At 41.9% G+C, this 15,728-nt stretch overlaps 2 protein-coding genes across 3 annotated transcripts in view; one reads left to right on the plus strand and one right to left on the minus strand.

The window, feature by feature from the left end:
• Positions 1-15,728, plus strand: part of RAB40B (RAB40B, member RAS oncogene family) — a 319,276-nt gene that overhangs the window by 34,727 nt on the left and 268,821 nt on the right. For both annotated transcript variants that reach the window (XM_053710367.1, XM_053710359.1), the window contains exon 2: positions 1,499-1,747. In XM_053710367.1, the coding sequence (XP_053566342.1) occupies positions 1,606-1,747 (142 nt within the window). In that variant the 5' untranslated portion in view covers positions 1,499-1,605. The remainder of the gene's footprint in view (positions 1-1,498; positions 1,748-15,728) is intronic.
• The window catches only part of LOC128644084 (putative RNA-binding protein Luc7-like 1), a 76,051-nt gene continuing 64,557 nt past the window's right edge, over positions 4,235-15,728 (minus strand). The window contains exon 2 of the mRNA XM_053696806.1: positions 4,235-4,446. Within this exon, the coding sequence (XP_053552781.1) occupies positions 4,235-4,446 (212 nt within the window). The remainder of the gene's footprint in view (positions 4,447-15,728) is intronic.

Here is a 15,728-nt window from a genome sequence, read left to right on the forward strand (position 1 = left end):
TGTGCTGTTATACTGTCTGATACTCACCTGTACGGTAGGTGTGTGTGTGTGTGTGCTAATGTGCTGTTATACTGTCTGATACTCACCTGTACGGTAGGTGTGTGTGTGTGTGTGTGTGTAATAATGTGCTGTTATACTGTCTGATACTCACCAGTACGGTAGGTGTGTACTAATGTGCTGTTATACTGTCTGATACTCACCTGTACGGTAGGTGTGTGTGTGTGTGTGCTAATGTGCTGTTATACTGTCTGATACTCAGCTGTACGGTAGGTGTGTGTGTGTGCTAATGTGCTGTTATACTGTCTGATACTCACCTGTACGGTAGGTGTGTGTGTGTGTGTACTAATGTGCTGTTATACTGTTATACTGTCTGATACTCACCTGTACGGTAGGTGTGTGTGTGTGTGCTAATGTGCTGTTATACTGTCTGATACTTACCTGTACGGTAGGTGTGTGTGTGTGCTAATGTGCTGTTATACTGTCTGATACTCACCTGTACGGTAGGTGTGTGCTAATGTGCTGTTATACTGTCTGATACTCACCTGTACGGTAGGTGTGTGTGCTAATGTGCTGTTATACTGTCTGATACTCACCTGTACGGTAGGTGTGTGTGCTAATGTGCTGTTATACTGTCTGATACTCACCTGTACGGTAGGTGTGTGTGCTAATGTGCTTTCATACTGTCTGATACTCACTGTCTGTATTATGTTGTGTGCCCTCTCTCTGTGTCACATTGTAGTACCAGATCACATTACAATGTGACACACACCATAATACAGACAGTGATCTGACACTACAATGTGACACACACAGATGGCACCCACCATAATACAGACAGTGATCTGGCATTACAATGTGACACACACCATAATACAGACAGTGATCTGGCATTACAATGTGACACACACCATAATACAGACAGTGATCTGGCATTACAATGTGACACACACCATAATACAGACAGTGATCTGGCATTACAATGTGACACACACACAGGTGCCATCTGTGTGTGTCACATTGTAGTGCCAGATCACTGTCTGTATTATGGTGTGTGTCACATTGTAGTGCCAGATCACTGTCTGTAATATGGTGTGTGCCATCTGTGTGTGTCACATTGTAATGCCAGATCACTGTCTGTAATATGGTGTGTGCCATCTGTGTGTGTCACATTGTAATGCCAGATCACTGTCTGTAATATGGTGTGTGTCACATTGTAATGCCAGATCACTGTCTGTAATATGGTGTGTGCCATCTGTCACATTTACTTGCTATCCCCCCCCCCCCCCCCCCCTGCATCTAACTGCCTGGTCTCTGCCTTATAGTATTAAATTTGCACTTTTTACAGAGGTTTAGTGTATTTGTGCCACCAAGGCTTTCTGTGGTATAATCCTCACTCATTAAATTGATTTATTCTGGCTCCTGTAGGCCATGCATCAAGTGATTGTATGTTAATAGGAGTGAGTATATCAGTAATATTCCTTTCCCTTTCTCACATCAGACCTGGAATTTAATATGCCTGTGCAAGCCCCATTGGATTTGTAAACCACGTTTCTACCCATGATGGGCTGATGAAGCCCTCTGTGCTGTATACTGCCCCAGAGGAGGATGACACACAGAGCCAGCCCTGTGAAAGCCTACGACTTCCTTCTGAAGTTTTTGCTGGTCGGGGATAGTGATGTTGGTAAAGGGGAGATCTTGGCCAGCTTGCAAGACGGATCCACAGAGTCTCCTTATGGCTACAACATGGGTGAGTTGGCTACTTACAACATAATGTGTTTAAACAGATGAATTACTGAACAGAAGTTTGAACTGTTCCGTTGTCTTCCTTACATTTATGCTGCACGTGTACTGGTTATTGGAGCTATGGGACACTACTTAAAGGGAAAGTTTAGTCAGAATTAAACATTAGTGGTTAAGAGAGGGCATTTTAAACAACTTTCTAGTTTACTTTATCATCAAACTTGCTTTGTTCTTTTTGTATTCTTTTGTCTGCAGAGGCTTTAATACAAGGTAATCACAGAGGTAAATAGTGTATTGGTTATGCACAACTGGGGAATGAGTGATAAAGGGATTATAACCATTTTCAAGTAGACTGTCCCTTTAAACTTTAGTTAACAAAAGGATTATGAAATTTAAAAATAAATATTCCCAGAAGCTTCAGCAAATATAATTAATTTACAACTATGTGAATGTAAATAGCTTTTAGATTTGGCTTCTAAGACAATGAGATGTGATGCAATACAAGTGCTTTGTGCCTATACAAGTAAGTAATATACTTCTTTTTTACTTTTCATATATAGCACTGGTACATGATGATCCGGGTTCACTTTTGGGAGTCAGGTCCCCATTTTCCATAGGTTACTGACTGTTGTAAATTCTTCACTCTTACAGTGTACTTGTATTATGTAGTAATATGCACAAGAGCAGAGGCCTCGCTGGCTTTAGTTGTATGATTAGTTCAGGGCAGCGTATATCACAATCTGGTGTAACGGTAAAAACAAGAGACTGGGGGAGGGAAACGAGGTCTATCTTAGGCACGCTACACTCAAACTGCACTGCCCTCCATGAAATGTTCAGCTAAGGAAAACTGCATTGTGGTCTATGTTATTCATTATTTATTGTGCTGCTTTTGATGTGAAATACCTCTGCAAAGTTAGCTTGTTCTACTCTCCCCTGAGAGGCTGGGAAATCTCCACCATACTTAAGTGAAATATAACTGAACCTGCAACATGCTACACTGAAATAGGTTAGCTCAGCTGTGTTTCTCCGCTCCTCAATCTTCATCAGCGCGGGTGAAATAAGCAGGTTAGTAACCAGGGCTACTGAGCTTCTGGATTAGAAGTTCCAACGCTATTAGGGCCCTCAATTCCTCCTGTATTTGTACTTGAGGACTGTAGTTATAAAAACACTGGCGCATTTACATCTGTCCCTGACCACTGCAAAGGAGACCAGGAAAATGGGTTCCACAAGACCTTTTTCAATGGGTTTAACTCTGAACTGCTCTTGATTTGCAAACCTTTGTAGACAGAGCTAACAGAATGACCGTGTTACTTTGCAGATTGTATAAGAGCTGAATATGTAAAATAACATTGTCTTGTCAAGCAGGGGGGTTCTGAGTTCCGCATCTGTTGCACTACAAAGTGATCGGGGGGATTTGCACCGTCGGTATCGGTCTACTTTGTATATTTGCCTCATTGTTGTCATCAGAGCAGCCCTCTCATTATAAAATAAAGTGCTGCAGATGCATTATATTGGCTTAACGGGATATTCTAATGCCAAGAGAACTGGACAAGTCAGCTTGCAGTAGTGCTTGTAGCATCCAGTCAGTGCTTTACCTATGTATTTCTTTAGCAGGAATTAAAGGGACAGTAAATAAAGATGTTAATATAAATGGTTTAGTTATGCCGAGTACAACAACATTGCAATATACCTTAGTTTGTTTTGCCCCATTTTCATGTAATTTAGCTCTGAAATTAGTTTTTTTTTTTCTAATTCTCAGAGCTGAAAGCACAATGCAGCCTTCTCTAGGCTAACCCTGCAACATATCTTTTCTTAACTGGGTTTTAATATATAAGAACTGCAAAACCATGCACTTATAGGCTCTTCCAAATATCTGGGTGGAGTTTGGCTATTGGAAACCTTATGACCTTGCTAATATGTGATTCTCTAGCAACAGGAATGTCTTGTAATTGCATTGTATGATCTATCACAAAAGAAAAATACTTGGGTTTCATGTCCCTTTAATATGCATTTAAAGGGACAGTAAACACCTTGTAATTACAAGACCTTTCTTTTGTGTTTTGGGTTTAATGTCCCTTTAAGCTGGAATCAGCTTTGCATAAATAAAATGCTTTAACAAGCTAGAGAAAATGATTATTCCTTTAATTGTTTTCAGATTCTCTCATCTATGAGAACAAATTGTGCTGTATTTGCGGAATTTTGTTGTAAAAATAAACCCAGAGGCAGAACTCTTTTTCACTTTCTGCAATTTATTTTTCTGCACTGACCTATCAGACCACAGCATGTTCTGCCTTGGGGAAAATAAATACATAAATAAAACCCAGTGCCTGATGTGCTTTATAGTTTGTTATACTTGGTGCAGGTGTAACAGAGCATTCTTGCTGCTAAGGACCTGTGTGCGCAGAAGGGGACAAGGTCATACAGGTGGCAATAAGGAATCTATTTGGGTGACTCTCCCGTGCCCTCCCTGCTTATTCTCACACCCTGATGTCTGTCAGCAGGTGGAGCGCATAAGTGTCCCACCAGGCAGTGCCTCCCGCAGAGCGAGGAATCTATACTGACGTATCGGGTATCCTGTAGCTGAGAATGTAACTGTAGCCCGTCTTGTAGCATGTTTCTGGGTGCAGGCAGGGTGAGTCTTCTGGTTATATTGCATGGGATTGTATTTGTTCCAGACAAGTGAAATGTCCAAAGGCTTTGTTAAACCTGTAAAAATAAAACGGTTTTATTGCGTGATTATTTATAAATCTGTATACACAGTGTCCTGTTTTAGTGCCAGGAATAAAAGCCGCTTACTTTTCATAGTATGAAGTCGTTTGTATATCTGGTGACGTCACAGAAATATAGGCAGCCTGCTTCTTCTTCTTTAGATTATAGGATTTGGTTCATTTATTGTTATAATCAATATTATTTTACTACAAAATAAACTTTAGTGTTAAAGGGACATGAAACTCCAATGTTTTATGGTTTAGATAGAACAAACCATTTTGAACCACTTTTTAATTTACCTTTGTTGTTATCCTTTGTTGAAAAGCAGGGATGTCCGTTCAGGAGTGTGCACGTGTCTGCAGCAGTTTTGCAACAATGTTATACATTAGCAAAAGCAGATGGCAGTACTATTTCCAGTCATTTAGTGCCCCAGAAAAGTGCACACTGCCTATCTAGATATCTCTTCAACAAAGAATTACAACAGAACAAAGCAAATTTGATAATAGAATTAAATTTGAAACTTGTTTTACATTCTATTCTCTTATCTCTGTCATGAGAGAAATAATTTGGGTTTCATGTCCCTTTAATAATACGTTTTGGTTTAAAACTCTATTCCTGCTATTGTTACTATAAGAAGAATCAAAAGTTACCAGGTCTTATTGTGTAAATTAAAATATATTTGTTTGAGGTTTAATACTATAGATAATGGTTTACTGATTTTACAAAATGGATTTATTTGTGTATAGATGCTGCTGTTAAATAATTCAGGATTTCAGGACCTAGGCATAATCTGATTTTGCATTTTATAGTGTAATTTTACTGATTAGATCTAGAGAACAAACCTAAAATAGTATGTCATATTGTCATTGTGACTTAACAGCTCTGGATTTCATGTGCAGAGTCTTTTCTCCATATGCTGAATTCAATCAATTGATGTTCAAGAAGTACTGATTAGTTTTGTTTGCATATATGTATCTGTTTGCCCCTTATTTATGTAGCTGCTGGGACAGAACAAATGTCAATCACACAAAAGGGAATTTAGCACTGTTATAGCCAAACCTGTACACTTTTCATTACTCGTCCTCCGCATAGTACAAAGGACTGGCATAAAGCTGGTGTAGTGCCACTTCTTAAGAAGGCATTGGGTCTGACCCAGGAAACTAAAGACCAGTAAGACTGACATTGGTAGTGAGAAAGATACTGGAAGGAATTATAAGGGATTATATTGATGAGTATATTCGTATAAACAAGATTTGAGCTCATGTCAAACTAATCTAATTAGATTATATGAGGAAGTAAGTAAAAATATAGATAAAGGGGAATCAGTTGATGTGATATACAAAGGAGTTGGATACAGTGCCACATGAGATTATTGACAGGGAATAGCTGAAAATGTTAGCTCATGAATAAATAACTGGATAAAAGACAGGGAGCAATGAGTAGTAGTAAATGGATCATACTCATACTGGCCAAAAGTAATTAGGTGCAGGATGTAAATGCTTTGCAAAGGGATTTACAATAATTGGAAGAATGGGCTGGTAAATGGCAAATGAGATTTAGTACTGGTAAATGTAAGGTTCTACATTTTTGAAGTAAAAGTATGCAAGCTAGCTATTATTTAAATTGGACTACACTTGGCTAAACGGAGAAGGAAAAGCATTTAAAGGACCAGTACATACAGTAGATTTGCATACTCAACAAATGCATGATAAAAAGATAATGCAGTAGCACTTAGGGGTCAATTTATCAAGCTCTGTATGGAGCTTGATGTCTAAAGACCACTGCTCCATAACCTGTCCGCCTGCTCTGAGCCGGCGGACAGAAATCAACCCGACCGAATACGATCGGGTTGATTGACACCCCTGCAAATCTGCAGGGGGCGGTATTGCACCAGCAGTTCACAAGAACTGCTGGTGCAATGATGCATTCCGACAGCGTATGCTGTCAGCATTTATCGATGTGCGGCGGACATGATACGCTACATTGTATCATGTCCGTCCGCTCAATAATAAATTGACCCCTTAGTCTCAACTTCAAATGAGTTTTTTTTTTTTTTTTTCTGACGAATTTCATAGTTTGTTAATTTCTTTTCCTCCTGTATTATCAGCCAATCACAAATGCATATACGTATATTCTTGAATTCTGTCCAGAACACTACATTTCAGCAGTTTTTATCAAATGTTCTTGGTATCTTCTTGAAAAGAAGGAAAGTGAGCTCAGGAGCGTGTCTGAAACACTATATGGCAGAAAGTTACCCATTTGCAAGAGCACTAGATTGCCAATAGCTTAGATATAGTTAGAAATGTATCCAAGACTTTTTTTTTTAATCAGAATTCAGGGATAGGACTGCTTGTGTTAAGTGGGTCAACTCTCTAATTTTATTAATGTAACTTCATTCTATGGACTTCTGTCTTCTTTCAGCCTCATTTACTATGTTACTTTGTTATGGCTAAGACGTTTAACCCTGTACGTCGCTGGTCTTTCTATCAGGTTGCGAGACCGCGCTATTTTAGGAACCCAGCAGGATGGAGGGAGGGGTCTAATAGCGGCAAGACCAGCACTATTATAAGCAGACAATCCCTTAACAACTAGTGATGTACAGGTTGTGGTCATTAAGGGTTAATTGAAGAGATTGTTGTTATATTGCTAATAACTCAACTGTGTTAAAGTGTAAAATCTACATTGTAGTACAACCGTTTCTATAATGTATTCGATAACCGCACGTGTTTCTAGTGAATCTTGCAGGCGCCATGTTTAGTCTCACAGCTGTATTAACTGTTAGGGACAAACCACTAAAAAATAAAATATTCTTTGTACATTTTTTTTTTTATATAAAATAAGAAGCCAGAAATAAATGTTTTTCTCTTGTAAGGTGTATCCAGTCCACGGGTTCATCCATTACTTGTGGGATATTCTCCTTCCCAACAGGAAGTTGCAAGAGGACACCAACAGCAGAGCTGTCTATATAGCTCCTCCCCTAACTGCCACTCCCAGTCATTCTCTTGCAACTCTCGACAAGATAGGAAGTATCAAGAGATATGTGGTGACTTAGTGTAGTTTTTACCTTCAATCAAGAGTTTGTTATTTTTAAACGGTTCCGGCGTCGTACTGTTTTACTCGCAGGCAGAAATTAGAAGAAGAATCTGCCTGGAGGTTGATCTTAGCGGTTTGTAACTAAGGTCCATTGCTGTTCTCACACATAACTGAAGAGTATGGGAAAGACTTCAGTTGGGGGAATGGTTTGCAGATTACCTGCCTTTAGGTATGTTCAGTATATTTATTTCTAGAGAGATGATAAGATCTAGAAAATGCTGACAGAGCCTTGTATAATTGAGGTAAGCCTGATGCAGTGATTTAACGACTGGGATCATGCTTAAAAAAAAAAAAGGGTAATATTCATGTTAATTCTCATATTTCTTAGTGACAAAACGTTTACATGTTATATAGAAAGAATGTTTTTTTTTCTCTGAGGGTGATAAATAATTTTTTGGGGCCTAGTTTCCACATGGCTAGTCAGATACTCCTAGGAGTATTTTCTTAAGGCCCTCTGACATGGAGTGCATGGTGGGAGGGGCCTATTTTCGCGCTCTAGATGCGCAGTTCTTATTCAGACTGAGACATCCAGCTTCCCTAAAGGAGTCCTCTAGCATCTGAGGACCACTATAGAGGGCTTATTTCTTCCCTAAATCGTATTTGAGGGCAGGTAGGAGCCACAGCAGAGCTGTGGCAAGGTGTTTAACTGTTTATTAACGTTTTTCAAATCCGGTTTGGGGCCTAAAGGGTTAATCATCCATTTGCAAGTGGGTGCAATGCTGCTTTAGTCCCTTATACACACTGTAAAAAATTCGAAGAGTTTACTACTTTTTAACACTGTTTTGCAGTTTATGTGATAGTTTTTTTTCTCTTAAAGGCACAGTACCGTTTTTGTTTAATTGCTGTTTCACATTTATTAAAGTGTTTTCCAAGCTTGCTGGTCTCATTACTAGTCTGTTAAACATGTCTGACATAGAGGAAACTCCTTGTTCAATATGTTTAGAAGCCATGGTGGAACCCCCTCTTAGAATGTGTACCAAATGTACTGAAATTTCTATAAATTATATACCATATTATAAGACCATATTATGGCATTTAAAGATTTATCACCAGAGGTTTCTCAGACTGAGAAAAGGGAGGTTATGCCATCTAGCTCTCCCCACGTGTCAGAACCTATAACTCCCGCTCAAGTGACGCCAAGTACATCTAGAGCGTCCAATGCGTTTACCTTACAAGACATGGCGGCAGTTATGACTAATACCCTCACAGAGGTATTGTCCAAACTGCCAGGGTTACAGGGAAAGCGAGACAGCTCTGGGGCTAGAACAAATACAGAGCTTTCTGATGCTTTAGTAGCTATGTCCGATATACCCTCACAATGCTCCGAAGCCGTGGCAAGGGAGTTGCTATCTGAGGGTGAGATTTCAGATTCAGGGAAGACGTTGCTTCAGTCCGATTCTGAAATGACAGGCTTTAAATTTAAGCTTGAACACCTCCGCTTATTGCTCAGGGAGGTTTTAGCGACTCTGGATGACTGTGACCCCATTGTAGTTCCAGAGAAATTGTGTAAAATGGACAAATACTTTACAGTGCCTGTTTACACTGATGTCTTTCCAGTCCCTAAGAGGTTTTCGGAAATTATTACTAAGGAATGGGATAGACCAGGTGTTCCGTTCTCTCCCCCTCCTGCTTTTAAAAAGATGTTTCCCATAGATGTCGCTATATGGGACTCGTGACAGACAGTACCTAAGGTGGAGGGTGCTGTTTCTACCCTAGCTAAGCGTACAACTATCCCCGTCGAGGACAAATGATATTTTAGACAGGATTAAAGCTCTCAAGTTAGCTTATTCCTTTATTTCTGACGCCGTTTTTCATCTAACCAAACTAACGGCTAAGAATTCAGGTTTTGCCATTCTGGCGCGCAGGGCGCTATGGCTTAAGTCCTGGTCAGCAGACGTTACTTCAAAGTCTAAGCTTCTTAACATCCCCTTCAAAGGACAGACCCTTTTCGGGCCGGGCCTGAAGGAGATCATTTCTGATATTACTGGAGGAAAAGGTCACGCCCTTCCTCAGGATAGTTCCAATAAATTAAGGACCAAACAGAATAATTTTCGTTCATTTCGAAACTTCAAAAGTGGCGCAGCTTCAGCTTCCTCTAATGCAAAACAAGAGGGAAATTTCGCCCAGTCCAAAACAGTCTGGAGACCGAACCAGGCTTGGAAAAAGGCCAAAAAACTTGCTGCCGCCTCTAAGACAGCATGAAGGAATAGCCCCCGATCCGGGACCGGATCTAGTTGGGGGCAGACTTTCTCTCTTCGCCCAGGCTTGGGCAAGAGACGTCCAGGATCCCTGGGCATTAGAGATTGTTTCCCAGGGATATCTTCTGGACTTCAAAGCTTCATCTCCAAAGGGGAGATTTCATCTCTCACAATTATCTGTAAACCAGATAAAGAGAGAGGCATTCTTATGTTGTGTTCAAGACCTACTGGTTATGGGCCACCCAGTTCCAAGGGAGGAACAGGGGCTGGGCTTCTATTCAAATCTGTTTATAGCTCCCAAAAAAGAGGGAACTTTCAGACCAATCTTGTATCTCAAGATCCTAAACAAATTTCTCAGGGTCCCATCCTTCAAGATGGAGACTATCAGAACCATCCTCCCTATGATCCAGGAGGGTCAATATATGACTACAGTGGACTTAAAGGATGCTTATCTCCACATTCCAATTCACAGAAATCATCATCAGTTCCTCAGGTTCGCCTTCTTAGACAGGCATTACCAGTTGGTGGCTCTTCCCTTCGGGTTAACCACGGCACCAAGAATCTTTACGAAGGTTCTAGGGTCCCTACTGGTGGTTCTAAGGCCACGGGCATAGCGGTGGCTCCTTACCTAGACGACATTCTGATACAGGCGTCGACTTTTCAAATCGCCAAGTCCCATACGGACATGGTTCTGGCCTTTCTGAGGTCTCACGGGTGGAAGGTGAACGAAGAAAAGAGTTCTCTCTCCCCTCTCACAAGAGTTTCCTTCCTAGGAACACTGATAGATTCAGTAGAAATGAAAAATTTTCTGACAGAGGTCAGGTTATCAAAGCTTCTAACTTCCTGCCGTGCTCTTCATTCCACTTCTCGGCCGTCAGTGGCTCAGTGTATGGAAGTAATCGGCCTAATGATAGCGGCAATGGACATAGTTCCGTTTTGCCCGCCTACATCTCAGACCACTGCAACTTTGCATGCTCAATCAGTGGAATGGGGACTACACAGATTTGTCCCCTCTGCTAAATCTGGATCAAGAGACCAGGGATTCTCTTCTCTGGTGGTTATCTCGGGTCCATCTGTCCAGGGGAATGAGTTTCCGCAGGCCAGAGTGGACTATAGTGACGACAGATGCCAGCCTTCTGGGCTGGGGCGCAGTCTGGAACTCCCTGAAGGCTCAGGGTTTGTGGACTCAGGAGGAAGCCCTCCTTCCGATAAACATTCTGGAACTGAGAGCGATATTCAATGCTCTTCAGGCTTGGCCTCAACTAGCTGCGGTCAGGTTCATCAGATTTCAGTCGGACAATATCATGACTGTAGCCTATATCAACCATCAGGGGGGAACAAGAAGCCCCCTGGCAATGTTGGAGGTTTCAAAGATAATTCTATGGGCAGAGATTCACTCTTGCCATCTCTCAGCTATCCATATACCAGGAGTAGAGAACTGGGAGGCGGATTTTCTAAGACGGCAGACTTTTCATCCGGGGGAGTGGGAGCTCCATCCGGAGGTATTTGCCCAGCTGATCCAACTATGGCGCAAACCAGAACTGGATCTGATGGCGTCTCGTCAGAACGCCAAGCTTCCTTGTTACGGGTCCAGGTCAAGGGATCCCCAGGCAGCGCTGATAGATGCTCTAGCAGTGCCCTGGTCCTTCAGCCTGGCTTATGTGTTCCCACCATTTCCTCTCCTCCCTCGTCTGATTGCCAAGATCAAGCAGGAGAGAGCTTCGGTGATTTTGATAGCACCTGCGTGGCCACGCAGGACTTGGTATGCAGATCTGGTGGACATGTCATCCCTTCCACCATGGACTCTGCCGCTGAGGCAGGACCTTCTACTCTAAGGTCCATTCAAACATCCAAATCTAATTTCTCTGCGTCTGACTGCTTGGAGATTGAACGCTTGATTTTATCAAAACGTGGTTTCTCCGAGTTGGTCATTGATGCCTTAATTCAGGCTCGAAAGCCTGTCACCAGGAAAATCTATTATAAGATATGGTGTAAATATCTTCATTGGTGTGAATCCAAGGGTTACTCATGGAGTAAAGTCAGGATTCCTAGGATATTATCCTTTCTCCAAGAAGGATTGGAGAAGGGATTGTCGGCTAGTTCCTTAAAGGGACAGATTTCTGCTCTGTCTATTCTTTTGCACAAGCGTCTGGCAGATGTTCAGGCGTTTTGTCATGCTTTAGGTAGAATTAAGCCTGTGTTTAAACCTGTTGCTCCGCCATGGAGTTTAAATTTAGTTCTTAAAGTTCTTCAAGGGGTTCCGTTTGAACCTCTGCATTCCATAGATATCATCAAGCTTTTATCTTGGAAAGTTCTGTTTTTGGTAGCTATCTCTTCGGCTCGAAGAGTTTCAGAGTTATCTGCCTTACAGTGTGATTCCCCTTATCTGATCTTCCATGCAGATAAGGTAGTTTTGTGTACCAAAACTGGATTTCTTCCTAAGGTGGTATCTAATAAGAATATCAATCAGGAGATTGTAGTTCCGTCACTGTGTCCTAATCCTTCTTCAAAGAAGGAACGTCTATTACACAATCTTGACATGGTTCGTGCTTTAAAGTTTTATTTACAAGCTACTAAGGATTTTCGTCAAACATCTGCATTGTTTTTTGTCTACTCTGAACAGAGGAGAGGCCTAAAGGCTTCGGCATCTTCTCTTTCCTTTTGGCTGAGAAGCATAATCCGTTTAGCTTATGAGACTGCTGGCCAGCAGCCTCCTGAAAGAATTACAGCTCATTCCACTAGAGCGGTAGCTTCCACATGGGCTTTTAAAAATGAGGCCTCTGTTGAACAGATTTGTAAGGCGGCGACTTGGTCTTCGCTTCATACTTTTTCTAAATTCTACAAATTTGATACTTTTTGCTTCCTCGGAGGCTATTTTTGGGAGAAAGGTCTTGCAGGCCTATTTTTGGGAGAAAGATCTTGCAGGCAGTGGTGCCTTCCGTTTAAGTGCATGCCTTGTCCCTCCCTTCATCCGTGTCCTTAAGCTTTGGTATTGGTATCCTACAAGTAATGGATGAACCCGTGGACTGGATACACCTTACAAGAGAAAACAAAATTTATGCTTACCTGATAAATTTCTTTCTCTTGTGGTGTATCCAGTCCACGGCCCGCCCTGTCATTTTAAGGCAGGTGTTTTTTATTTTTAAACTACAGTCACCACTGCACCCTATAGTTTCTCCTTTCTCTTGCTTGTCTTCGGTCGAATGACTGGGAGTGGCAGTTAGGGGAGGAGCTATATAGACAGCTCTGCTGTGGGTGTCCTCTTGCAACTTCCTGTTGGGAAGGAGAATATCCCACAAGTAATGGATGAACCCGTGGACTGGATACACCACAAGAGAAATACATTTATCAGGTAAGCATAAATTTTGTTTTTCTAGAGTCCTGGGACAGGTAGCTGCTTTACTGCATGATGCAGCGTGTTCACTAGTTTCTGTGTCACTTGTCCGGCGGTGGCTCCTCCTGTGCCTGAGCGTTTTCTTCTCTTTCCGTCAAACGGCAAAAGCAGAGCAGGTACATCCTGCGTCTGTGCGTCATTTACACCTGTGAGTTAGTATCAGCTATTTACTAATATGTGACTGGTAGTAACGGCTAAGTGCCAGGCGAGCACTTCCAGCAGTAGTCTGTTCCTATGCAAACATTACCTCTTAATTTATTAACCTGCTGTTGAGGTAAATGATCAAACCAAATGATATCTGGTTTCTCTTCCCCTTGAAGCTGTTTTGGTTTCACACAAGTACTTGCCCAGGCACACTGCTGGCACCTCCGGCTACCTGTGGGCGTGTTCCTGTCTCATGTGCTGTAATATTCTCAGTCCCTCAGGGGGTTACCGTACACACAACCCAGGCCTGGGAAATAGGCAGACACCTGACTTGCACACAGTTGGTCACTTGTCTACACTATATTACATGCACCAAAGAGGGACTTTGCCAAACCTGGGAGTCAGGTGACACATGGCTCCTACAATTGTACTCCTGGCTACTCAACTGCTGATTATTTTATATTGGTTTGTACATAAACACATTTGTTCGCACTAATGATCTTGCTAGCTCGCCAGGGTTTTCAATGCTTTTAAAACCTTTATTCTTCATGCAGATATTTTGCATACCAATACTCTCTCTAGAAATCCTCTTGAGACTGCTTACTTACTATTTCCTGTAGTCATTTATAAGCCACATATCAATAAGCTTGTGCACTGTTCTAAGCAGTAGCTGTGTCGCATGTTACATGGTCAAGAGTAGCATACTTCATGTCATATGTAATAATTTCCTAGAACAAGGTTCTTTAAGCTATGGGTTAGGACCCATTACTGGGTCGCAACACCATGTTTACCATGTTGCAACTTGTGTGTGTGTTACATGCGAGTGTGGGTGTGTTGTGTGTGTTGTATGAGTTTGTGTATGTGGGTGTGTTGTATGAGGGTGTTGTGGGGGTGTTGTGCGGGTGTGTTGTATGAGTTTATGTTGATGTGGGTGTGTTGTATGCGTTTATGTTGGTGTGGGTGTGTTGTATGCGTTTATGTTGGTGTGGGTGTGTTGTATGCGTTTATGTTGGTGTGGGTGTGTTGTATGAGTTTATTAGTGTCAGATCAAGTATAAAAATAGGGTTGCAAAGGTTTGGGGTATCGTGGTGCTGGGTCTTGGGGGGGGGGGGAGTTTGAAGAACACTGCTCTAGAAAGAGGTTTTAATAAGTGGATCAGATGAAGAGTGGGAAAAATTAAATATAAAATGTGGGGGGTTTTTGTTGTGTTTTTTTAAAGCTATGTTTAAAAGTACATTTAAAGGGACAGTCAACACCTGCGGTAACTTAAGGCCATACCATAGATCCGGAATAGAAGATGCAGCTACACCGCATCGATGTTGATGAGCTCTAACGACCGAGGATTTCATTGCGATTGGAGGATTCAATTAAAAAGGTTTATCCTGTACCTGTAAGATTCATTTACTTTTCTATTACTGTTGTGATGTATACTTGGGGAAGACAATAATAAAAATCTTTTTTTCAAATAAAAAAGGTTTATACATAATAGTGGGGGGAGTTTGGCAGCCATATTTCTTTTTAAAGACCCGATGAGTCCACGGATTTCATCCTTGTGGGATATTCACCTCCTGGTCAGCAGGAGTAGGCAAAGAGCACCACAGCAGAGCTGTATATATAGCTCCTCACTTCCCTCCCACTCCAGTCATTCTCTTTGCCTACGTTAGTGATAGGAGTTTATTATTTTTTAAGTAGTGCCAGAGAGTGCTACTTTGTTCTAGGGTGTAGCCGTAGTCCATATCAGTCTCTTCAGTAGAGCTATTAGTGGCTTTAGAGCAATAGGAACTGGTGGGACATAATTCTCACTGCGCCTCCTATACATTGATGCTGCCCTTCTCCTGACAGCCTAAGCATAGTTAACTCTGGCTTCTGATTTTCCACAGGGCTATGGGAGAGAGAGGACCTCCTAAACCTGCTGAGCTGCCCTGCTGTCGGGCAGATGTTAAAGGTAAGTGCTGACTTTTTGTTCTGGGTCTGCGAACCTCAGAGGAAGTGAGGCACTCAATGACATAGTTCTCTTGTATCAGGACGTTATCCTCCTAAACTTATATAGGGGAGGGGATCCTATGACAGCACAGTTCCTTTGGCAGACTAAAGAGGGTCAATTGACCATGAAATTATACTCGGGACAAATTTCTTGGGACTTTATAAGAACAAGTCTCTGAAAGCAGTATTTTTGGGTCAGTTCCAACTTACTTAATTTATATTGTTAGTCTAGCTGCCGGTGTTCGATCTATAAAGATCTTAATGGCGACCGGGAGATTGAGCACTGTGACGCCCACGATGGGCGGAGTTGCTTTCGCGCCGTTTTTGGGTTCATTTGTTCTATCTCAGGGCACAGTCAATCAGGGTGCCGGGAGATGGAGTCTTGTCACGCCCACGAGGGGCGAAGCTATGTCAAGGCCTTGTGGGATTGCGCTCTACACCTCCATTACGATAACCGGAGGGCAGAG

The sequence above is a fragment of the Bombina bombina genome, chromosome 1, assembly GCF_027579735.1.
Source record: "Bombina bombina isolate aBomBom1 chromosome 1, aBomBom1.pri, whole genome shotgun sequence".
In the NCBI taxonomy this organism is placed as follows: domain Eukaryota; kingdom Metazoa; phylum Chordata; class Amphibia; order Anura; family Bombinatoridae; genus Bombina; species Bombina bombina.